Source organism: Globicephala melas, chromosome 10, assembly GCF_963455315.2.
Source record: "Globicephala melas chromosome 10, mGloMel1.2, whole genome shotgun sequence".
NCBI classification, from domain to species: domain Eukaryota; kingdom Metazoa; phylum Chordata; class Mammalia; order Artiodactyla; family Delphinidae; genus Globicephala; species Globicephala melas.
Window position 1 is genome coordinate 11,704,442 of NC_083323.1, and position 26,623 is coordinate 11,731,064.

General features: G+C 40.5%; 1 protein-coding gene across 20 annotated transcripts in view; it reads left to right on the plus strand.

Annotated features, from left to right (window-relative positions):
- Nucleotides 1-26,623, plus strand: part of RBFOX2 (RNA binding fox-1 homolog 2) — a 261,511-nt gene that overhangs the window by 70,424 nt on the left and 164,464 nt on the right. For all 20 annotated transcript variants that reach the window (XM_060306880.1, XM_060306881.2, XM_060306882.1 and 17 more), the window contains exon 2: nucleotides 6,644-6,694. In XM_060306880.1, coding sequence (XP_060162863.1) covers nucleotides 6,644-6,694 — 51 coding nt within the window. The remainder of the gene's footprint in view (nucleotides 1-6,643; nucleotides 6,695-26,623) is intronic.

Below are 26,623 nucleotides of genomic sequence, written 5' to 3' on the forward strand. Positions count from 1 at the left end.
ATTTGGAATGGGCAAATATATCGGCCCATTATGTATATCTAAATAATCATTTAGAAATGATGTTGATGATTTTCAGAATGCATTTAGAAAAGTGGCTTTAAAATCCATTGTGTCTTTTCAGCATGCATCAATCCATCACAGTGTGGAGGTCTTGTCCTCCAATAAGAGGTTAGAGGCTGTTAGCCACTCAACTCTCCCCCGCACCCCCAAATCCCATACACACTTTTCCAAAAGATCTTCTGGAGTCCCGTCGTTCTTCTTATAGATGTTAGTTATGATATCAATCACATTATTTTATAATTATTACGACTCACAGCTCCTCAAGGGCAGGGATACCAGCACTGCACTTGTCATAGAGCAGTTGTTCAATCCACTTTTACTGAATGAATGAAGATTCTTCTGCGTAAATGGATTTTTCAAACATAGGTGCAATGGGAGCTTCTAAGCAGCTAGTGAAGAATACAAATGTCAGGTAATATTTTTCTTCACTTCCTTCAGTGTCCGTTGTATGTGCACGATCCATCACAGTTGCTGTATTTTCTAGTTACTTAAGGATCCTTCTGTTACTCTTTCACACATTCACTTACCAGAAGCTTCTAAACAGGTTTCATTGCTATCTCTGTAGTAAAATTCTTACGGTTGGTATTTTATTTCTTATATATTATTTTTATTTTTGAGCAGCTTCTGTGCCTTGGCAGTCAGTTTCTAAGTCTTTCAGTCTTACTAGGTCAATAACTCTTGCTTATAGCAGCATAGCTGCCTTTCCTCTTTGGAGTTTAACACATCTGATTTCTGTCCCATCTGTTCCATTAGCTTGCCTTGTAATTCCATGTCTGCTTTAAATTTCAATTATTTATGTATAACTGAATCACTTTGCTGTACACCTGAAACTAATACAACATTGTTAATCAACTATACTCCAATATGAAATAAAAATTAAAAAAAATAATAACCTTCAGTTATTATTTCTACACTGATTAAAAACTCAGATCTGCATGTTTTTAGACAATCATAGTAATCTCTACCAGGACCAGTACTGGTTTGAACTAGTTGTCATGAAGTAGCAGAAGTACTGGGTATAGAGTTAAAAGACCTAAGTCTGAAGGCAGCTCAGCCACTATCATTAGCTATTTGGCCTTGAGCAAATCATTTAATCTTTCTGAAATTCAGCTTTGTCATCTGTAAAATGAGGGTTATAAAACCTATTTTCTGCATCTAAATAAGATTATGTGAAGGTGTTTTGTACATTATAAAACACTGGTAGTAGTGACTTCTTTGGTTCTTTTTTATGCTCTAAGTAATACATGAATTTTACATTTTGTAAATTCAAATAATTCAGATAAAGCATGCCCTCTCGACCTTCCACAGATCTTATTCTTCTCTCTAGAGGGAACCACTGTTAGAAGTTTGTTGTATATCCCTCTAGATCTTCTCTGTGCATTTATTTACTTTTCTATATGCATGTAGAAATACCTCTTTTTGTATTGTGACTTAAAGGGATAGCACACCGACTGTTCTGCTGTCATTTAATATGACTTGAGATAGTTCACTGAGATTTTACCTTTTAAAACACTTGCAGTTTAACAGAGGATGTTGAATAGTCAACAATATCAACAGTAGTTGATAACACTATTTCCCTATTATTGAGGTGCTTTTTAGTTTTTCAGTGTTGCAAACAGCACTGCATTGAAAAATCTTTGCACATGCTTCTTTGAGCATAAGTTCAGGTGATTCTCTAGAGTAGATAAAGAGATCAGAGATATGAAATTACAAGAAGGTATGAGTATTTAATATTTTAATAATTATTGTCAAATTGCTTTCCAAAAGAGTAGTCCCAATATGCTTATTTCCTACTATTAGATGTGAAGATATCTATTTACTCTTCTTCCTGCCAATTTGTCATATTTTCATTTTCATTTTTGTCAGTCTATGGGTGGAAAGTGATACCTCAACTCTAAAAGAATGTTCACAGGCAGCAGTGGTTTGTGAGTATAACTGGAATCAATTTAAATATCTATTAACAGGAAAACAAGAGGGGTTTAAATAAATTGTGACATAGTCATAAAATGGAATATTAAGCAGTAGTCAAAATTAGTGAATACAGTGACATGCATAAGTGGAGATAAATCTCATAAAATGAGAAAAAAGGAAATTGCTATACAATAGGATTCATTTCTATAAAATTCAAAAACACGCAAAGTTCATGCATTTTGAAGGGACAGATACATACGTGGTAAAATTAAAAACGAAAGCAAACCTTTGTCGTTAAGTATAGTCCACTTTGAGAGAGGCGGCTCGTGTCTGAGTGCTGGAGAGTTCTAGGTAGCCTCGGGTGAGCGATGGGGAAGAAAGGAGGACTACTTTGCTGAGCAGGTGGAGGGGGAAGTCCGTTTCCTCTGGCACATCTCTGTGTACCTGTTATATCTGTCTTTGCTGTTAAAGTTTTTGACAATACTTGCTTGTAGGAATGTACTTTTTTTTTTTCCTTAAAAAAAGTTTTCTGCATTGTTGAACTCAAGAATATAGTCTATACATGGGATAGTCTCTGGGAGTGACAAATCTTTGTTAGTGATGCTTTTGTGTTTTTTTTTTTTTTTTTTTTTGCGGTACGCGGGCCTCTCACTGTTGTGGCCTCTCCCGTTGCGGAGCAACAGGCTCCGGACGCGCAGGCTCAGCGGCCATGGCTCACGGGCACAGCTGCTCCGGGGCATGTGGGATCTTCCCGGACCGGGGCACGAACCCGTGTCCCCTGCATCGGCAGGTGGACTCTCAACCACTGCGCCACCAGGGAAGCCCCTTTTGGGTGTTTTTGATGACTTTCTTCATCCTATAATTCCTTCCTCAGACAATCTTGAAATTTACTGTAAAGGAATAATATGGAATGGTTATTAGAGAATTTGATAAAGCGGGAGGAACAGGGGCTTTGGAGTCCAACAGACCTGGGTTGAAAGTTTGACTTTTCCACCTTTTATCTGTGCTTTATTATCTCCTTCTCCTTGCCACTTTCTCTTACTCCTCCCCTCCATCCTGAAACCACGCGTGATTGGTTGCTCAGTATCTAGTGGTTATTACCACATTTATCATCATCATTGTTAAAATCTGTAGAGAGTGGTATTGAAGTAAATGTATAGACTCCAGAACAAACAAGGCACTTGGGGATTTTGGAAGGAGCCCTGTTCTTTTTGTTATGGTCTAAGCTGCATGTGTCTCCCCTGTAAAAATTTGTATGAAAATAGCCAGCCAACATTGCCTATTATTATTATTTTTAAATAACGGGTTTATTGACCTATAATTCATAGACCATAAATCTCACCCTTTTCAAGTGTTTTTAGTGTTTTGTGGTTTTAAGCAAAATCATAGAGTTGTGAGTCCATCATCACTATTACAGAACATTTTCATCACCAAAAGTAAAACCCAGTTCCCACTGGCAGTCGCTCCCTTTAGTCCCTGGAACTACTAATAGACTTTCTTTCTCCATGGATTTGCCCCTTCTGAATATCTCATATAAATGGAATCATATAATTTGTGGCCTATTGTCTCTGGCTTTTTTCACTTAGCATGATGTTTTTAAAATTCATCTTTGTTGTATCAGCACTTCATTCCTTTTATTGCCAAATAATATTCAGTTATAGATATATAGTCCTTTGCTTATCCACTTATCAGTTGATGGACATTTGGATTATTTCACCTTTTTAGCTATTGTGAAATAATTCTGCTATGAGCATTTGTGTACAAGGCTTTGTGTGGATGTATGTTTCCAGTTTTCTTGGTTATACCTAGTGTGGAATTGCTGGGTCACATGGTAACTCTTTTTTAACATTTTGAGGGACTTCCAAGCTATTTCCAAAGTGCCTGCACCATTTTATAGTCCCAACAGCAATGTGTGAGATTCCAGTCTCTCCACGTTGTTGTTATACTTGTTATTGTCTGACTTTTTGATTAGAGCCGTCCTAGTGGGTGTGAAGTGTCATCTCATTTGCATCTCATTTGATTTGCATTTGCATCTTCCTAATGACCAACAGTGTTGAGTATCTTTTTATGTGTTTATTGGCCATTTATATATCCTGTTGGGGGAACTTCCTGTTCGCACCTTTTGCCCACTTAAAAATTGGGGTTGCTTTCTAAGAGTTCTTTTATATTCTGACTACAAGCCCCTTATTGGACAAAGGATTTGCAAATATTTTCTCCTATTCTGTTGTCTTCTCACTTAGTTGATGGTGTCTTTTCCTCCCCAGCTTTATTGAGACATAATTGGCATTAACATGGTATAAGTTTAATGTGTACAACTTGTTGGTTTGATACATTTATATGTTGCAAAGTGATTACCACCATAGCTGTAACTAACACCTGCATCATGTCACATAATTACAATTTATTTTTTGTGGTGAGAACATTTACAATCTACTCTCTTAGCAACTTTCAAGTGTATCATTCAGTATTGTTAACTATAATCACTCTGTGTACATTAGATCCCCAGAATTGATGGTGTCCTTTGAAGCACAGAAGTTTTAAATTTTGATGAAGTCCACTTATCTATTTTTCGTCATTTGTGTCTTTGTAGTCATATTGAAGAAACCATTGCCTAACCAAAGGTCATGAAGGTTTAATCCTTTGTTTTCTTCTAAGAGTTTTATGATTTTAGGTCTGTGATCTATCTTGAGTTAATTTTGTATATAGTGTAAGATAGAGTTCCAACTTTATTCTTTGACATGGGATATCCAGTTGTCCCAGCACCATTTGTTGAAAAGGCTATTCTTTCTAACATTGCTTTTCTTGGCACCCTTTTTAAAACTCAGTTGATTGTAACTGCAAGGGTTTATTTCTGGACTCTCAGTTGTACTTCATTGGTCTGTACATCTGTTCTTAGGCAGTATTATACTGTCTTGATTACTGTAGCTTTGTAATGTGAGTCCTTCAACTTTGTTCTTTCTCGGGGTCATTTTGGCATCTATAATTTTTAAAGGCAGTTATCTTTGGTGTACTCTCTTTAGGGAGACTTAACTTATAAATGTCCAAAATAGAGATTTAGGAAAAAAAAGGAGAACTTGGGTTGTCTGTGACTGAGTCAGCAACTGAATGCCTAATAATTTCTGGTTATTGAACCTCATTTATTTATTTACACATTCTTCTGAATGTCCACCATGTGTTAGACACTGTGCTAGGTTGTGGGGAAACCATGATGAACAAGACATGGGGTCTGTGCAGGGAGCTTAAGTTGACACCTGGCTTTCATGTTTTTGAAAGGAGAATGGACTTTCGATGATCAACAAAGATATGGATGTAATGAAAGCAGATGTACCCTCAGGTGGCAGGTTTACTCTTGTCATAAACAAAGATCCTATCAAGGAAAATTCTTCTTAACTTACTCTTTTGCTAGTAGGAATGGAATAAGAGGATGCATATCTTTCAGATAGCTGTGTTGAGCACCTTGGAAAAGCTATGAAAGCACTATGTTCTCATTTACACCTTTGTGTGCATATGTATCTCCTCCCATTTAAAAGTTCCCTTGAAGGCGAGGGGCTTGTTTTACTGACTTACTCTGTCAGTCATCTAAACTACTTTGAAAATATTAGGTATTCAATATATGTTGACTGAATAATTGAATGAGTCAAGTAAGCCATAAGTGAGTGCTCATATTGTATGACATTGTATTAAATTAGGGTTTGTGTAGCTTTTATTTGCTATCATTCTTGCCCTCAAGGATCTTTTTTTTTTTTTTTTGCGGTACACGGGCCTCTCACTGTTGTGGCCTCTCCCGTTGCGGAGCACAGGCTCCGGACGCGCAGGCTCAGCAGCCATAGCTCACGGGCCCAGCCGCTCCGCGGCATGTGGGATCCTCCTGGACCGGGGCACGAACCCCTGTCCCCTGCATTGGCAGGCGGACCCCCAACCTCTGCACCACCAGGGAAGCCCCAGGGATCTTGATTTAATGGTTAATGTGAGGATGAGACACTCAGTATGAAACACCTTTACAAAAAGAAGATATATTAAATTATAAATAATATGAAAAGTAAATTGTACAAATAACCCAGTAAATTTTAACTTACTACACATATTAGGAGTCACCTGAGTTCATAAGATGATGTAGGATGGTAGAGGAAGTCCGGAACAGAGGTAGACTTTCATCTAGGTTTAAAAGAACTGAAGGAAAGCAGATTGATAGAGGGGAGGGACTAAAACTTCTCCAGGTCAAGAGACAGTTCTCAGTAGGGGTGGTACTGTCTCCTTCCTAACAAGGGGACTTTTGGAAATGTGTGGAAGTTTTTGGTTGTCCTAGTGTTCAGGACACTGAAAGCCTACTGACTTTTAGAAGTTAAGGGCCGGGCATACTAGAGTTCCACGGTGTGAAGTTAGGAATTGATCTGTCCCAAATCCCAGTAGCGCTCTGTTTGAGATACACGGAGAAGGAAACAGATTTAGCTGTACAAGGAGGAACATGGTGCTTATGAATAGTGCTCCTAAGCAAATACTGTTTCTTATTTGTTTTTTTGGTATCATGCGTGCTAAACTGAGAGATGTATATGGTTAGGTAGAACACCTTAGGAACTGGTGGAGGAATTTATGTCTGATCATTCTGGATGATTTTGATGATTCGCAACACTTTCTTTTGTCTTACGATTTTCTTCTCTTTCCTTTGTCTTAGAACGAGCCTCTGACCCCAGGTTATCATGGATTCCCAGCACGGGACAGCCAGGTTGGTATAAGCTGTTTATAACTCAGATAATGTGTGTGTGTGTGTGTGTGTGTGTGTGTGTGTGTGTGTGTGTGTGTGTGTGTGTGTGTTTTATCTAAGGATGCTATGATAGAGAGCATTTCCTGAAATTATTTATTTTGGAGAGTGATATGGTTAATTTCAGCAATGGATTTACATTTAAAGATATAATAAAATATATTTCTTAACCCTAAAAATATTATAATCACATTATTGAAATTGTGGATATTATGGGGGAAAGTCACTCAGGTACAGTCGTAATTGCTTTTGTTTTTTCTTCTCCAGGCTGTATGATAATTTTTTAACCTGGTTTTCTTGATGTCTCATAATTCTAAATGTTGGACTTGTCTCTTTATTCCCAGCCACTTAGCCCCTGCCTGCACAGATTTTTTGGGTCCCTGCAATAATCTGCAATAAGAAAATTCCATCCTCCTCCCTGGGGGAATTCAGCCTTATGGTTTTAATCAGGGAAGACTTTCTTGAGAGAGGGAAGTTTCTGCTGCCTTTCTTTGTTAGATAGGGAGGATGATTGGAAAAAGCCCAGGCTTTATTGTGGGTTAGAGCAAAACTGTTTCCTGCCAGGACACCCTCGGTATGGTTTAGATGAGTGTGTAAAATGCTTTCCCTATCCTTTTGCCATTTGGAGCAGGTGAGGCTGACAGAGAGTTAGGGTAGAACAGGCTTGGCTGCCTCAAAGAAATGGTGTGGCTTAAGACACCTAACCTCTTTGCTATTTGGGGATGTTGATCTTCTTCAGGAGATTTAAAATGGTAGCTCCTAGAAACATCTCTCAATTTCTAGCCATCATTTATATCTTTGAATGTCTATCTACCATTCCTTATAGGGTTGTCCAAAAAAAGCCACCATTATTAGGCTTGTCCAAGGGATATGTCATCAGAGTGCTAAACCAAAGGGTTGACATAGCTCCCCTTTCCAGAACTTAATTAAATCTCATCAAAACCCCGAAGCTGATCTTAAAAAACCAGGATGGCCCCATAATCAATAGTCACCTATTTGAGGGCCTTCCAGATTGAGAGTATTTGCCCAGTTCTGGTATTTTTGGTGTTGGCATCAGACTAGTCCCAGGTAGGGTATGGAGAAAAGGGGGGAGAGAAAATGCTGCTCATCTCTGTGTTCATCTCCCAGTGGGATCATCATTGTCGGAATTGAAGATTGTCCTATGGAAGCTCTTGGTGAAAGATACGGTCTTTTACCCCAAACCTAAAGAGAATATAGAGGGTCTTTATTTTATTTCTTTCTGCTTTGGATCTGCCCTAGATAGAGCTTCTGTAAGCTGTGAAGTTTATGTCCTTTGATAGTATTTCTATATCCTGGCCATATATCAGAAAAAATACTGTTGCCTGGAGATCTAGCCCCCAACAATTCTGATTGAGTGAGTCTAAGATTGGGCTTAGCCATTCAGATATTTAGAATTCCTATAGGTGATTTGTGTAGCCAAGGTCAAAAACTACAATCCTATGGGCTGCTTTAAAACAAGTGCTATTTTCTCTTTCATCGTGTACTTTCTACCTAGGACCCTTAAAACGTAAGGGACCATGGTCAGTCTCTGGATCTAGTTTTGTATATACTCATGCAGACATTTACTTATCAAATGTTGCTGATTTTGGATACAGGCTTATTTTAGATATAGGAAGGTAAAACTAATCAAAGTTAAGTATGGGAATAGACTTAATGAGTTTAAAAGAATCTGAAAAAGTACTGTATAATGCTGTGTCCTTCCTCTGGGGATTACAGATCAATAAGGAATTAAGCAAAAGGAATTAAGAGGAATTTGTTAAAGCATAAAAAAGTAGTCTCTGCTTGGAACTACTTTGTTTTTCCTTTCTTTTGCAGCCAGACCCACTTCTGTAGCCTGCACATTACTCATACTGTCTCTGCTGTAGGCCTATGCAGACCCTTTTGCTGTGCTTTATAGCCGCCTAATTTACATAGAGGCACATTCTGATGGTGACGGTTTATTTTAGTTTATTTTCTTGGGCTTTATTTTGTTTTTCTGTCTGGATCTTTGAATTAGAGACCTTAGCATAGTGCAAACAGGCGAATATTGAATAGCTGCTTGTTGCATTTGATGAATACAGAATCCAAATGAGTCCTGCTAATTAATGTGCCTGACCTTGTGAACTCTCACTTCATGCTCTGAGGTTTGGGAGGCATTTATCAGTGTGAAACACTGGTCACTGAGCAGCCCGAGTTGGGCAGAAACTGAACTTGTGATCTTTACATCTTCGCAGAGTGGTTTGGCTCGGCAAATCCAGGAACCAGAGACTGGGGTGAAGGAGAATTTGGAGTGTGTGAATCTTTATTTGCTTTTCCTTATTCTTTTATGTTTCTTTTCTAAATAGATAGGAACCATACGCAGACAGGATTTCTATTAGCATCTAATGGTGATTTTAAAAGAGATAAAAATGATAATCTTTTGAGCACTGCAGAGAGCTTTCATCAAATATTTTCTCTTCTCATCCTCACCACCACCTCTTGAATGGGTAAGGCAAGTATTTCCTTGGGAAGGATAAGGAAACAGGCACACAGAGATTAAAGTGACTTATCCAAGGTAACAATACAGGTTAGCAGCTGAATAAGCACTGAAATCTGTCCTCTATTTGTTGAGGGTCCTCTATACCGGGGATTCTTGACTCACAAAGGGAAAATGGGGTCATGTGCAGTATGCCTGCTCACTCACTTTACTTATTTATCATTTGGTGGCTTCATAGATCCCTTGACATTGAACTTATGAATCTAGGAGTCCATGACCCTGGTTAAAAATTGTAACAACAAAGTTCCTTAGCACTAAGTGGGCCAGTATTTCACTGTTACGGTGGCCCTTTCCACCCTGTTACATACACCCCTGGTAACACATTTGAATTAAAAACCTGTGAAGGGGGCTTCCCTGGTGGCGCAGTGGTTAAGAATCCGCCTGCCAATGCAGGGGACATGGGTTCAAGCCCTGGTCCAGGAAGATCTCACATGCCGCGGAGCAATTAAGCCCATGCGCCACAACTACTGAGCCTGCGCTCTAGAGCCTGCGAGCCACAACTACTGAGCCCACATACCACAACTACTGAAGCCCACACACCTAGAGCCTGTGCTCTACAACAAGAGAAGCCACCGCAATGAGAAGCCTGCGCACCGCGATGAAGAGTAGCCCCTGCTTGCCGCAACTAGAAGAAAGCCCATGCGCAGCAACGAAGACCCAACACAGCCAAAAATAAATCAATAAAATAAAGGAAATAAAAGATTAAAAAAAAAGACCTGCGAAGGAAAGGAGGGGGAAAAGAAACCACCTGTCACCTTGTAGAGGTTTTCCTTTTTTATGCAAGGTCACCTCAGCCTTCTTTCCTAGTTAACAGGCTTTATGGGATGGCAATCCATTGCTTTTATAAAACACTCCAAGCCCGTCACTGTGCTTGCTAATGTGGTCTCTCCGTGCAAGTGGAGGAGACAAACATTGTTCCAGATTAGCAGAAGTGCACACCAGCTCAGAAAGGCTGCATGCTTTACTAAGGCCATGCAGGATTTTAGGTTGATGACACAATGTAGTGGTTTAGATTCCTAGCTGACCATCTCTTTGTGATCTGTGTGTGTGTACACATGCTTATGATAGAGTTCCCAAGTGTTGATTAAGGTTGGAATAGTTTGTGGTTTGTAACGTTCTCTAACTGAGAGAATGTTTGTGTGCATTAGCTCCAGAGCTTTTCTTTGGGAGGGACCTGGGAGCAGCAGTCTGCTTAGAAGGGGCCTTCGTTCTGCACAGCAAACTTACTGTCTCTGCTCATATTGTTCGTTGACTTGGAATGGCTTTCAGAGGGCTCTGGACAGTACAGGGGAGTCCTAAGGCTCGCCTCTTGTCTGTCACCTCTTGGTGCCACAACTTGTGTCTGCTGTAATTAAGGTGACTGTGTAGTTTATCATTCAAGTTGGGGCACTTTTGAGAGAGAAAAGGGATGCTGATCTGGAAGCAGTCCCAGGCAAACCTTGATGAATGGGATGTATGGTCATCCTAGCTATGATTAAAGAAATACGGTGAGTGTTCCCTTAACTGGAGTGATCAGGTTTGGGGCTATGGCACGGTGCATTTCCCACACTTGACCTGTGGACATGAAGCGTTGCCATTCACATTGGAGATGAGAGCACAGACTCTTGGTTGGGTTCAGGTGTTGCATCAGCTATGGAACCAGGAATGTTAGTAAATTATGAAAACTAATGTTGGTGAGGAATTTTGCAGTTTACAGTGTATGCTTCCATGTATCAGTATTGATCTTCACAATAGCTCTGCTAGAAAGGTCAGGCTTTATTATCCCTATTTGGTAGCTAAAAAAACCAAACCAGAGGCTTTTAAATGAATTTCCCCATGTCACAGAGTTAGTGGCACAGTGAGACTTGAGTCCTGGATTCTCAGCCTCCATGTCTTGTATTTCCGTCTTGTGTTCTTCTGTCAGTGTTCTCTCCTCGTTGAATGGGGATGTTCTCTTCCTCGTGTGGCAAGATAAGATACTATGGAATCTTTGGAGAATGTAACAGCTTGGAAAGTCTTCACATGAACTGGAGGCCCCTTGAATAACTTATTTCTATCAAGTTTCCTTCCTATTTTGTTTGTTAAAGTAGCTTGTGGTCTACAGTTTATCTTTTTGTATTTTATTCACTTATTTTGCTTGCCAGCAGCACTGTGGACTATGATTGTGATTTGCTCTTTAGATTGGAGAACACTGCTTTCCTGGGAGTGTCACGAAAAACAGGCCCATGAGGAGTGAAATAAACCTTCCTTTTATAATTTTGCATCTTTAATGTAAAGAAGATTAATGTCACAGTATTAGACTCTGATTTTTTAAATGCTAGTCAGTGGCTCCTTAAAAAGTTTTTTCCTTCGCTTTTCTAAAAGTATGTTGAAAACTATTATATACACATGCTCAAGTGATTCCCCCAGAATGGAAATATCAGAGGAGATGTTTAAGTTGACAGATGTGACTTGGATAATTAGGGATTTAAATTTGGAGTAGCAGCCTTACTTCTAATTTAGAGTATAGATTTTAAATGACCTAAGAGATTTTTTCCCCCAAAGTATTTTCTTTCTTCTTGAGAATTTTTAATTTCCCTTTTTCTAACGAGTTATCTTTGTTATCCCTGGAATGGACTTTATTTTATTTATTTATTTTTTTGCAGTACGCGGGCCTCTCACTGTTGTGGCCTCTCCCGTTGCGGAGCACAGGCTCCGGACGCGCAGGCTCAGCAGCCATGGCTCACGGGCCCAGCCGCCCCGCGGCATGTGGGATCTTCCCGGACCGGGGCACGAACCTGCGTCCCCTGCATCGGCAGGCGGACTCTCAACCACTGAGCCACCAGGGAAGCCCTGGACTTTATTTTCTGTCCAGTTTTTTGCAAATGTACTTTCAGGGCTTTTACTTATTCTGATTGGGATCCATGGGCAATAGCAAATGCATTTTCTGTCATACTCATTTGGTTTGGTGGCAAAGAAATGATGGCTACTTTTCTTTCCTTGGGGAGATTTCAAATGGAGGACATAGTGAGGGTGTTCAAGTTCTAGCTCAGTGATTTCAAGCTTAAAAAAAAAAGTGGCGGGCTTCCCTGGTGGCACAGTGGTTGAGGGTCCGCCTGCCGATGCAGGGGACACGGGTTCGTGCCCCGGTCCGGGAAGATCCCACATGCCGCGGAGGGGCTGGGCCCGTGAGCCATGGCCATTGAGCCTGCGCGTCCGGAGCCTGTGCTCCGCAACGGGAGAGGCCACAACAGTGAGAGGCCCACGTACTGAAAAAAAAAAAAAAGGTGGCAACCTCTAGTGAGTAATACCTTTTGAATTATGACCCAGTACACACACACACACACACACACACACACACACACACACACACACACACACACACACAAATACTTACCCTTACTACGTTCTCAGCGCTGTGATATTTTCCATTCTCTTCCATTCCACTAAAAAAAAAAAAAAACTGTTGATTATGACCAACAGTTGATTGACCAAAATTGATTTTCTGAACCCACTAATGGATTGCAGACTGTAGTTTTGAAAAACAAAATTCTAATAGTTGTCGTCCTTAAAAATGCCACCTTAAAGAAAACCCATACATAACCTTTAGTCGTCACTTCACCATTCCCCTGACGCCAGCCCTGAGCAACCTCTAATCTACTGTCCAGCTCTGTGGATTTGCCTATTCTGGACATTTCATAAAAACAGAATCATACAATATCTGGTCTTTTGTGACTGGCTTTTTTCACTTGGCATAATGTTTTCAAGGTTCATCCCTGCTGTAGCGTGTGTCAGTACTTTATTTCTTTTTTTGGTGGACCATAGCCCATTGTATGGATTTAGGAGTATTTCTATGTGCGCTTACTGTCTACCTCTGTAATTCATCTCCTCCCCCGTCTTACCACCAGCTTCAGCCTCACGGGGTGTTCTTTCCATTTTGAACTCCTTGAGCTTGATCTCAGCTTCAGGTCCGTGGAATTGCTGTCTTCTCTACCTTAGATCTGCAGTGCTCTTGACCCAGATATTCACCTTCTCATTCAGGTCACAGGGACAAAGTTTACCCCTCAGAGAAGCTTCCCTGACCACACCAATCTAAAGTTATCCACATACATACCCTGACCATTCAGTCTTATCTTCAGCTCTCTTATCATTATCTGAAATTATCTAGTGTGTGTACTTTATTGTCTGTCTCTCCCACTAAAATGTAAGTTCTGTGTAAGCTGTGACTTTGCTTAGAGCAGAGCCTGGCATGTAGGAGGAGATCAATAAGTATTTGTTGGATGAATAAATGAAAATTATTCTCAGTTTAATGTGAAGCTTTTCAAAGGTTTTAAGCAGGGAGCAACATGACCTATTGTACGTTTTTTAAAACAACATTGTGGTTGCTGTAAAGAAGGAATTTTTAGAGCTGCCCCCTCCCCCCTCCCCCCTGCAAAAGGCAACCTTAGAACTGTCTAGGCAACAGCTTTATCATTTGCTGTGTTTAATATCAGTTCCAGCTAGTACTTAATTGTTGAATGAGAAATTTTATCCCACTGCCCTCTCCCAGTTGGAGACTGGATTAAAATAATAGGTTCAGAAGTAAAATGTTCATACCTCTCTTATGTCTTACAATCCATAGCAGTTTTTTTTACTGGTCCTTTTTTTAACTAAAAATGCTTCTGCTTTGCTTTCAAATTACAAAAAGTATGAAATCGCTTTCTTTTCTTCCTACTAGGTTATCTAGAACCCCACTTTCAGCCTTTATGCAAGATTTATTCACATGGTTGCGTCTCTTCAGTATCTGTCATCGGGTCACCCATCAGTGGTTCAGGTCCTTCTGTGGTGTTGCCTTACACCCTCTAGTGGATGAAGGGCTAGTAGATGCTGCAGCATCAGCACTTTTCTCAAACCATTAATCAGCTTCAGACTTAGTGTTGCATTTTAGGTCATTCCATCCTGTAGATAGTTCAGAAGCTTTTCCCTCCTAGGAAAGGCCATTTTATTTATTTTGCTGCTTACAGCCATGTACCTAAATAACATGCTTATCCTGTTATTTCTTGATTTATCAATTTGAGGCTCTATCCTTTGGCTTCCTACTGTTAAGAGATGAGAAGGAAGGAATGTCTATAAAATTGCTAATTTTTCATTGATTTAACCAAGAAATGGTTAAATCAATGTGCATTACTGATTTATGTTTACATAATATCTACATTATTATGACTGAATATAGAGGAACCATAATATTATGATTACATTCCCTTATATACTTTTTTGTTTCCCCTGGAGTTATTTAAATATATACATACATATATATAGAAAATATATATATTTAATAATTACTTTTTAAAAAGCACTATTGAGATATAATATCCATACGATAAATTCACTCAGTGTAAGAGTACTTATTCAGGGATTTTATTAAATTTATAGAGTTGTGTCACCATCACCACAGTCCAGTTTTAGAACATTTTTGTCATCCCCCTAAGTTCTCGTGAATTCTCTTGCAGTCAGTCCTTGCACCCACCCCAGCCCCAGACAGCCACTGATCTGCTTCCTGACTCTATAAAATTATCTTCTCTGGACATTTCATGTAAATAGAATCATATATGTGTGTATGACTTCTTTCATTTTTCATAATGTTTTTGAGGTTCATCCATGTTGTAGTATGTATCACCATATCATTACTTTAAATTGCTGAATAGTATTCTATTGCCTGGATGTACCACATTTTGTTAATCCATTTACCAGTTGATAGATACTTGTATTATTTCCAGTTTGGCTATTATGAGTAATGCTGTTATGAGCATTCACAAGTCTTTGTATGGATATATGTTTTCATTTCTCTTGGGTAGATTTCTAGGAGCAGAATTGCTGGGTTTTATGGTAAATTTATGCTTAACTTTTTTTGGGGGGGTGTCACTGAACAGTTGCAATGGAAGTTATTTTTGAAAACTACTCAAGTAAACCATTATCCTTCTATTGCAAATCAAAATAATACCTAGAAAATTAAAGGATTAAATCCAATTTGAAAGGAAAATAAACTATAGGTTATTATTTGACTAAATCTTATAAAAATTTCAGTGTAGAAGTGTGATAGAAGAAATTATAAAAAGTATTATGCTTAACTTTTTAAGAAACTGCCAAACTGTTTTCCAGAGTGGCTTGGTTTTATCCACCTCTTCGATTATACTGAGTATATATTGGTATTTCATTGTGGTTTTAATTTGCATTTCCCTAATGGTTAACAATGTGGAGCACCTTTTCACGTGCTTATTAGCTGGTCATCTGTCTTCTTTGTTGAGATGTCTGTTCAAGTCTTTTGCCCACTTTTTATTTGGTTTTATTTAGTTACACAAATATTTGGTTCGTTTGTCCTCTTATTATTGAATTGTAAGAGGTCTTTATATATTCTGGATATAAGTTCTTTGTCATATTTACAATTTGCAAATATTTTTTCTCAGTTATGCAATTTTGTAAGACATATCTTCCCCCAATAAAACAAAACAAAACTGTGTTTTCATCCTTATGTGCTAAGTTTGGATAAACTCTGCATAACTATCATATGAAAGAGACTGTGAAAACAGGCATTTGATTATCTCTTTTCAGACCTGGTGATTGCTCCAAGGAAGATTGGCAGGTTTATAGTGGCTTTGTGTTTGGCTGACACAGCCTTTTCCACATCCTTAGTGGCAGGCATGTTTGGGCAAGAAAACCCTTAAGGTAGTGAAGGGAAATTATGCTGCTTTCTGCATGTCCTAAGGGATGTGATATGGTAAGGGATCAGCCAGGTTCATTGGCTTTCATGGAAATTCCTCTGTCGGTGTGCGCGCGCGCGCACACACACACACACACACCCGACTTTTGGTTTAAATATCAGCTCTGCCATTGCAGGCTATATGACTTTGGGAAGTTTTTCCTTGAGCCTTCTTTGCACTTCAATTTCTATAAAATAGGAATAGTATCTACTCTGAAAGGTTGTTGTAGGATTAGAGATAACATGTAAATTTCTTGGCATGTATTAGGGTCAGTAAATCACTTTTCTTGTTTATTTTATCGGAAAGAGGCCTTAGGAAAGCTTTATAAGGAAATGATTAGTTCTCACAGTCTCTGATTTAAGTCTGTTTTCTTATTTATTTATTTTATTTATTTATTTTTGGCTGCGTTTGGTCTTTGTTGCTGCACGTGGGCTTTCTCTAGTTGTGGCGAGCAGGGGCTACTCTTCCTTGCGGTGTGTGGGCTTCTCATTGTGGTGGCTTCTCTTGTTGTAGAGCATGGGCTCTAGGTGCACAGGCTTCAGTAGTTGTGGCACACGGGCTCAGTAGTTGTGGCTCGCGGGCTTTAGAGCGCAGGCTCAGTAGTTGTGGCGCACAGGCTTAGTTGCTCCGTGGCATGTGGGATCTTCCCGGACCAGGTCTCAAACCCGTGTCCCCTGCATTGGCAGGTGGATTCTTAACCACTGCGCCACCAGGGAAGCCCCTCATTTTCTTTTTGATTCTTAGTTATTCACCATGTGAAATGAGTTATATGTATAGATTTGAAATTTCTAGTGAAGGAATGTAGCTTTGCCATATTTCCAAGAAAAATATGTCTGTGTGAGGGAAATGACATCTGTGTAAGTTTATTTACCTAATTCATTACGGGTCTTGGCAGCATAAATATAAAGAGGGAGTTATTTTTGAGACTTCTATGACTTGAACAGAATCTGGTTCAAACTGAACCAGACACTCAAGGCTCTCTGCAGCCATCTTGTTCACTATCACCCTACCCACATGTTTCTTCTGCTGTGTGTGTCTCCTCAGAGTCCTTCAGCTACCTCCAGCAGAGGCTGGATATTGATTTCTTCCTAGTGCCTTGTGCTTGAAATGTTCCTCCTTTTTCCAGCAGAGTCCTAAATATCCTTCAAGATCCCTGGCCACAGCTTAACCTGTTTTATGAAATCTTTCCTAATTGCCTCTAATCATTTGAACTCAGTTAACACATCTACATGAACATTTCCATAAGGTTCTGATCAAGGGAGTTAGGGAAGTATTATGAAGATTGTGAGCAAATTATTTAACTTCTCTAAGGCTCAGTTTTCTCATCTGTGAAAGTGAGGCTAATAGTGCCTACTTCTGTAAGGTGGTTGTAAGGATTAAATTTTAAAAAACTTCCTAGGTCAGCAGTGTCTTATTGGTTGATGTTTACTAACCTCTACCTTTTTACTTCCCATGTAGTCTAGAAGAGCTCTTCTCATCTCTGGGCCCAACTTTCTTCTTTTTCCTTTAAGGTCTCTTCTGCCTATGTTGGGTTTGATTTTGTGGTTCTTGAGAGTGTCACGCTTCATTGTGGAAACTGTGGGAGCTTTTATCACTTAACGTCCCACCTCTGAATCTACAGGGTTGCGGTGGCTCTGTGGATAGCTGAGTGACTTGAGTCAGAAGAATGGACAGTGTGGCTGTCTTTCCTCTTCTTCCCTCTTCGGTACCTAGTTTCTTGGCACATCCTGTCTTTTATGCCAGAGTTTGACTTCTTCCCCCAGCTTTGCCTCTTTTTGCTCAGTTTGGGGTTGCTGTGATTTTAGGCTGTTAGACCAGTTTGTAGTCCACTGTTGACCCAATTGCTTATTAAGTATTTTGTAAATGGATGGATCATAACTTCACTGCTTGACTTTCTAGTAGATTGACCTAATACTATGTATACAGGCTGTTGATTTGTATTGTAATGAGAGCTCTAATGTGCCCATCAAAAAGAATTATATGACTAAAGATTATTAATCACTGGGACTGTTTATAAAAGGAAAATTAGAGAATTTCCTTTATTAGCAATTTTCAAAATTAGGAAATTCACCTGTCTAGAATTACTTAGGGCGGCCAAGTAGTTAGTAGGATCTCCTTGCTCTGGTGGTTAGTACCACCAAGCAACAGATAGTCTTCCCACAGCCAGCCCTAGCTACCATTTGGTGAGTTACTTTAAGAAGCTTGATAGCTTGATATGTCTCCTCAACCCATTGTTCTTTAACAGACAACAACCATGGCAGTGATTTAGAATGAAACCAACTAGTCAAGTATAAGGTAAGGCAAAAGGCTTTGTAGTTGGTGGACAATATAGTTGTGAGTTTCAGTTATAGATCAAATATTTTTATATTTTTAGTAGCATTAGCTGTATACCATTATACTGAGCTGATTTAAGGTTGACTTAGAGAGGCAGGGGAATACAACAGATGACTTACGGTCTTATGTTAGAAACTTTGGTGCCACCAGAAAATAATTTCAGCAAGTTCTGTATAATCATGCATTTAAAGGCACAACTCTGATTTCCCTGGGTCTCAGACTCTGCTTAGCTTTTATCTGCTGAAAACACTTTAGTGGTTACTCCAGGCCTTCCATGATCTGGCACCAGTCTTTTTCCTTTTGCATTGTGTTAAGGTAGTCTGTGTTTTAGCCACATTATGGGGTAGGATAATGTAGCTTTGAAATCAAATACAGGTTTTAATTCTAAGTTTTTTTTACTTATGGTGTTCTCTCTGTTTATACAGTTCATCCTTTAAATCCTACTTCAAGTGTTCCCCCCTCCATGAAGTGTTGCCTGATGCAATTATTTGGGTACAGACCCTTAATTAATGACCAACGAACCCCCAAGGCACATTTTTCCTACTTTGTAATAGCACTTTACCACTGCCTGTTATGTTATGGTGAACAGGTTGGATGACCCACACAGTCCTGTGAGAACAAGGACACTGTCCTACCTCTTGATATTCTTGAATCCTTTTACAAAATAAATGCCCAGTAAGAATTTGGTAAAGGGACAAATTAAAATAAACTCATCTTCAGCCTTATTGAAATAGAGAGACTACTGTATTGTGATTTTTTTTCCTGTGGACAAAGGAAAAAAAACTTTGTTCAGAATTTAACTAGGTTTTTTGCCTTTGCCTTGCCAAAGCAATATGAAAAATTAATACTTAAGAAGCTAGATATCTGATCCTCAGCAGGAGAGTGCCTCTTACAAGTTTAATGGGTTTGGTCAAGTGGATATTAAATGTAAATCTGTCATTTTATGGAGCCATAGAAGGCTCTTAAAACACTCAATAAATACCCTTATTGAATTAGTAGAGCATTTCAACAGGGGACTGCCTGTGTATCTCCTGTTATTAGTATCTTTCATTGTTCCTTTAGAGTGCCTTCAGCCTGTGCTCGCACAGCTTTGTGCTGTCATGTGGCTCATAGAATCATCTAAGGTAAAGATGCTTCTAGCTCCTTAATTCTATTATTTTGTTATGTTACAGGGAACCCATTTGTTAATTCTGGCAGGTGGGTCTTAATTTCACAGTAACAAATGGGAGGTCCCCATAAAAAGAGAGCTAACATGTATTGAATACTGACTCATTAGGTGCCAGGCCCTGTATAAAGCATTGAGCAAGTATTCAGTATTATTTTGTTTCATCCCATTTGCAGGTGAGGAAACCCAGGCTCAAAGAGATTTAAACCATCGCCCATGGCTATGTAGCTGTTAATTAGGGAATTTTTAAATGTGTTAGATTTCAAAGTTTATGATATTTCCACTCTGCATCATGTCTTTTACTTATTTACTTTTATTTGAATGTGTTTTTTTTTACATTTTACTTGCACGTTTGATTTTTCTTTGGTCGGCAGCAAATGTTAATTCCCTACTTGCTCCCCTCCCTGCCCTTTAGTGAGGGGATGATAATTCTGTATTATGTTTCTGTAGTCCTCTAGTTTACACATCGCTTCATATCTATTCTTGTTTGGTCTTGGTGAATGGCGGTCTGCATGCAGGGGGGCAGGGTTTTCATCGCCACTGGCAGCTGAGGAAATTAAGATTTCCAGTTTTGTGACAGATTTGCCAAAGGTGGTAATAATAAGTGGCGCCAGAATTAGCTTTTGTTGTTGTTGTTGTTAGCTTTTGTTTTGAAGAGGAACACTGATCTACAGACTAAATTTTTTAGCAGCAAATTCTCTTCTTCAGACAAACTACATGGACACAATATATAAAAATGTAAGTGGAGTGGTCCTAGTAGAAAAGATGTGGAAGGCCTGGGGCCCCACCCTCTGGGTTTCCTGTGCCCATGAGGCCTCTCAGCTGACCGGAGCACAATTTGAAAACCACTGGGGAATGAGCAAAGAACTCTGGTGCCAGACAGATCTGGATTCAATCTGTAGTTTGGGCTCTTAGGTTTGGTTCTTCATTTGTAAAATGGGTATGCTTTTCACAGGATTGCTGATAAATATTAACTAAAAAACAGACCAAGCCTAGCACAGTGCCCTTGGCTTCTGTAGAGGAGAGATCAAGTTGACAGGCAGCATAGGTTTGGCCACTTGCCCTGTGTGGTCCTCCTGCTAAACCTGGGGTGGTGGGAGGGAGCTCGCTGCTGAGGCTGGGCCTCCATAGGACTTATTACCCAGAACTTTGTACTTGACCGAAGGCTCAGACATCACATTTATCAATAGTTTAGAACAGGGATGGGCAAACATTTTCTGTAAAGGATCAGAGAGTAAATATTCCAAGCTTTGGGGCCATCTAGTCTCTGCTGCAGCTACTCAGTTCTGTTGCTGCAGCACAGATGCAACCGTAGACAATATGGAAACGACTGAGCATGGTTGTGTTCTAATAAAACTTTATTTGTGGGCACTGAATTTTGAATTTCATATAATTTTCATATATCACAAAATATGCTCTTGATTTCTTCAACCACTAAAAATGTAAAAACTTGTCTGAGCTCTTGGACTGTACGTGGGTTGTACGTAAACAAGTGACAGGCTGGATTTGGCCGGTGGGCCAAAGTTTGCTCACGCCCAGTTTAGACGTTGCTTGTTGGTAATCAATGCAGGTTTTTTTTTTTAAAAATAAATTTATTTGTTTATTTTTGGCTGTGTGGGGTCTTTGTTGCTGCGTGTGGGCTTTCTCTAGTTGCAGCGAGCGGGGGCTACTCTTTGTTGTGGTGCGCGGGCTTCTCTTGTTGCAGAGCACAGGCTTTAGGAGCATGGGCTTCAGTAGTTGCGGCACAGGCTCAGTAGTTGTGGCTCGCGGGCTATAGAGCACAGGCTCAGTAGTTGTAGCCCACGAGCTTAGTTGCTCTGCGGCCTGTGGGATCTTCCGGGACCAGGGCTCGAACCCGTGTTCCCTGCATTGGCAGGCAGATTCTTAACCACTGCCCCACCAGGGAAGCCTTCAATGCAGTTTTTGATCCTGTGAATTTAACTTAAAGTGATTGCTATTAAAGAAGTATTGATAGGGATTCCCTGGCGGTTCAGTGGTTAGGACTCTGTGCTTTTCACTGCCAAGGGTGCGGGTTCAGTCCCTAGTCTAGGAGCTACGATCCTACGAGCCGCATGGCGCAGTCAAAAAAAAAAGAAGTATTCATATTAGGAAAGGCTTAATTTTCACAATAAAAAAAGGTAGAATGTTTTCATCCCGTACCTTTCAGGAATCATTACATGTTCATTAGTTTCTTTACCCTCTATAAAGTGGTTAAAATGCAGTTATACTTGTCTTGGTGATGACTAAATGAATAAAGTTTCTAAATAAAGATGAAATAGTATAGTGGAAAGATCAGGAGTCATGAGGGAGTCAGGAAACTTGGCTTTGTCACTAATTTTGTGTCTTTATATATGTTACTTTACCTTTTGGGCCCTTCAGTTTCCTCATGGAAGTGAGGAAGCTGGCGATGATAGTATTAGAGACCTTTGCCAGCTCTAAAATTCTCTCATTCTACTTTTAGTTGTCTGTGATGGTGCTGTTGAACAATTTTCATCTATAGAAACTCTTAAGTACTTCATCAGTTAGTGTATTTTCAGAAATACCAACAGGGTTTCACAGTGTATTAGAGACTATTTACAACCGCAGTTTATTCCCACTGCTCGTGCTAGCCGTCTCTAGCAATTGTGCTTTAAATGCCACATACCATTACAATGAATGCCATGCTGCAACAGTTAACCTGTTTGGAGATGAGCTGCAGATACAAAGAGAAGGGGACTAGGAAAATTGGAAGAAGAAAAGACCTATCCTGACTACATATGGGCTTAGGCTATGTCGGTTTTTGTCAACAGGGGGCACCCAGAGCAAAGCAGGTGCTCTGTGACACACTGTACACTGCCCTTCTTCCCAGACAGGCACAGGGCAGCGAGCAGTGGATTCACACTGGTCTCCGTCCTGCACATTGCTTGATCCATGTCCACATTCGAAGACATTTTCTCCCATGCTGAAGTCAGATATTCTAAATGCAGTCCTAATAATTGTTATTTGCTTCCCTCTACAGTGGAAACCCAGTTCCCTCGCTGTCTTGGAGTGAATGATCCCAGGTTATAAAGTCTGGGCTTTTGGGTGAATGTGCAGTGTTAGGCTCTTATATAATTCAGTATCCAGTGAGCTTGTATTCCGGAAATATTGCTCTGAAAGAGCACTTAATATCTGTGTAACGTACTGTAAGAAGAGTTTGTACTTATTGCCTATTGCAGTGGTCCTTGAAGTGTGGTTCTCGGACCAGCAGCATCAGCATCACCTGGGAACTTATGCAAATTCATGGTATCCCCCTCCTCCCAGACCTACTGAATCAGAAACTCTGGGACTGGGGCCCAGCCACCTGTCTCAGCATGCTCTCCAGGTGATTCTGATGCACATTCAAGCTGAGGACCACTGCCAGAGAGGTGTACTGAAGATCAGGTGCCAGGCACTTTGCTAGGATGTTCATCTTCATTTTCCAGATGACACCACCAAGCCTAAAAGGTTCAGTGACTGCAAAGTCAGACTTCTAACAAGTGGTAGAGGAGGGATTTGAGTCCTGGTCTTTCTGACTCCAGATCTATGCTACAGTGGCTGCTAAAAAAATGCGAAGAGGTTCTGTATTGTTTAAATTCATATTTTTAAGTCATCTTTTTCTCAGAATTAATATACATTTATCAAAGAAAATATAGAAAATACAGCAGGCCAAAAGAATAAAAATTGCCTTAATATCTTAACTTTTTGTTTATTGTTCTAATTTTGTTTCTATGCAGCTCTTTTTGCATATACACACATTATAAAATGCCTTACAAAATCTCATCATATGGTACAGACTTTTGTAGTATGCTTGCAGCTCCTTCCTACTCCATTGTAAGTATCTTTTCATGTCATTAAATATTTCTGTAGTGTTGTTTTACATGGCTGCCTAGTATTCCGTTTTATGGTTCCATCATAATTCTTTCTAAACTCTGTCTTAAGTTGTTTTGATTCTGTGATAGGCTTTTTATTTATTTATTTATTTATTTATTTATTTATTTATTTATTTATTCGCGGTACGCGGGCCTCTCACTGCTGTGGCCTCTCCCGTTGCAGAGCACAGGCTCCGGACGTCCAGGCTCAGCGGCCATGGCTCACAGGGCCCAGCCGCTCCGCAGCACGTGGGACCCTCCCGGACCGGGGAACAAACCCGCGTCCCCTGCATCGGCAGGCGGACTCTCAACCACTGTGCCACCAGGGAAGCCCTGTGATAGGCTTTTAGGAGGAGTAGGATACTGAGTGCTGTGCTACTCTGGGTAAACAGTTTATTTACACTGAGTGGCTTAAAGTATTATAATTAAGGTGATAAATACAGATTAAGGTTGAGGAGGGAAAATGGAACTGGAGAGGCAATAATAAGCCTAATGCTTAGGTTAAATTGAGCCCAGAAATAGGAAAACAAATTGAAGTAAAAAACACAGAAGTATTAGGAATGGACTAGGGATCTGTGATTGAGATGAGTTAAAACAAATAGAAAAATGTTTGTGAACCATTTGATGGTGCCAGTGGCCTGCTTTTGTTACTGCCTTTTTTGACATAGAAGCTGATCTGCTGGATGACAGCTTGAAAAAACTGGGCATAAGGCTTTTATAAATAACGGTTATTATTTATTGAGTGCCTTCTGTGTGCCAGGCACCATATTAATCATTTATATAGACTTTACCATTTAATTTTTATAATAACAATGTGCATTCGATGCATTAGGTGGTGTTTTCCCCATTTTACAGAAGTGGAACCTGAGATTGAGACTTAAAGTAACTTTTTCAGATGCTTCAGTTGGAACTCAAATTTGATCTAATGCCCAAACCTGTGCTTTTATAGTATCATTTATCTTCATTCTTTTTTCATGGCATGGCAAGTCATCAACCCGTGCTGGGGGCTGGGGGGTAGTTTCACTATCTCTTCAGGGACAGAGGGAAACTAGATGTGGAAGGAAGGACACTAAAGTCATAACAGAGCAGGAGTAGACTTGAAGATCCAGCAAAGCTACCACCTGCCCAGTTATCTCAGGGAAGGTGTAACCCTGCGCCGGATACTGCAGCTGAGCAGGGACGGGACTAGCGAAATGAGCTGTTGGGAGGAAGGAGCAGCAGTGGTCAGGAGAGTCAGAGCTCCCTCATTAAATGTCCCTTCCTACAGGAGGTCATAATTCCTTTGCGGCATCTTTTAACAGCTTTAATGAGATATAATTAGATACTCTACCATTCACTCATTTAAAGTACACAATTCAGAGCCCTTTTTAGTGTATTCACAGAGTCTTCCTCACTCCAAAAAGAAACCGTGTACCTCTTAGTCATCATTGCCTGGTCCCCCTGTCTCCCTTGCCCCCCAAACTCTAGGCAACCACTAGTCTGCTTCCTGTCTCTACAGATTTTCCTGTCTAGGATATTTTCTATAAATTGACTCAATATAATAAAGTCCTTTGTTTCCAGCTCCTTTCACTTAGCATGATGCTTCCAAGGTTTCTCCATGTTGTAGCATACATCAGTACTTCATTCTTTTTTGTTACTAAATAATATTCCATCGTGTGGACACACCACTTCTTATTTATGTTTTTATGTTGGGAAGAGAAAGGTAAAGGGAATGAGACAAGGAAGAATTCTTCTTCTTAATTTAAAATGGATGGAAAAGGCAATACCATGAAAAGCAGACCTCTCAGGCCCTCTTGAGGAATTGTAACCAAAGGCAAAGGTAAACAGGACACTTGGCATCTGCTGCTTCAGGAGCCATTTGTAGCCCAGCGGCAGCTCTTCTGACCCGGACATGTGCAGCATTCAGGGAGCTCATTGTGTAAATCTTGTGTGTTGGCCGGTGTCATTGCCCCCTACAATATCTCGTGTGGAAACGGAGAGGCCTTTGCTGATCTAATCTGGATACATTTCCCTTGGTTACTGCAGCTCTGGGTCCCCAGAGAGTCCTCTCTAAAGAGCTGCCGGTTTGTTGAGTGCTGGCAGATGCAAGATTATTTCTGACTGTACGATTTGTTCGGTGGAGATTACACCCATCTTTCAGGTCCTGATCCATTGGCCAGAAATAGCAGCTGTCATTCCCATAGTTTTTGGAATGAATGCTTACCCTAAGGCCCCCTGTACGTCCTTCTCAGTCTAGTGTTTGGAGGGCCCTTTTAGCAAGCAAGCCGTGTGCCCTTCCCAGGTGCCAGGTAACTACTGTTGTCCCGTTGTTTTCTTTCCTGGTTTACCATCCAAGAAACAGAGTCCTGACCGTCGTAAAATGAATGGTCTGGGCCAGGACTGTAAGTTCCAAAACTTTTTATTTTGGATTTCAGAAAAGTTGTGGCTGACTTTTTACTGTCTGAACTTTCAGGATAGTTTAGAGAGTGACTTGTAATCACTTGTCTTAATACCCTGGCTCTTCTGTGGCATGTCTGCCCTAATGCAGAAATAAGAACCCAGGGTAGGGATCACCAGCTTGGCCCTTAGGTCCTTTGAATGTCAGAACGGGATTTCATCACATTGTCCTGGTGCTGCAGATGGAGAAACTGAGTCCCAGAGAGGTGAGATGACTTTCCCAAGGCTTATATTCTCAGAGCTCTTGCCAGTGCAGAGCTGCGTCTGTGATATGAGCCTTCACTCTCAGCTCAGTGCTTTTCCCCAGGGCCGTGTGCTCTCCTGACTAGGGCGGGGCCCAGTCCTGCTCCAGTGCACCAGTCGTGCAGGCTTTAAGGTATGTGCGAGAGTTTCGCAGGTGGGGACTGTGATGGTGAAAATCTGTAAGAGAGAGCAAGAGCACTGGTTAATGAGTTTGGGGGCCACTGATCCAAGGAGCCCAGCCCTTCCGGCCTTCCACTGTACACGCTGTCCAGTGAGTATACGTGTTTTTGATTACGCGGTTGTAATTCCTGAGAGCCCTATGTCTCTGCTAAAAACTGTCTCTGCTGCTGCACTAACCCAGCAACCAGTCATCTTGTAGTGCCTGCCTGAATTGTTGGCTTGTGACTGCCAGCTCCTTTTCTGGAATGACTTTTGCCTGGTATCACATGAAGAGAGAAGACCAAAACCCTTCTCCGCTGTCCTTCCCACTCCCCCCTCATCTCCCTCTTGGTGTGGAAGGGACCTCGCTTCCCAGCACCCCCTGCCCGGGACCCTGATAGAGCCAGTCAGCGGGACCCCAACTGCTGGGACCAGAAGTGAAAGCAGCCCCTTCAC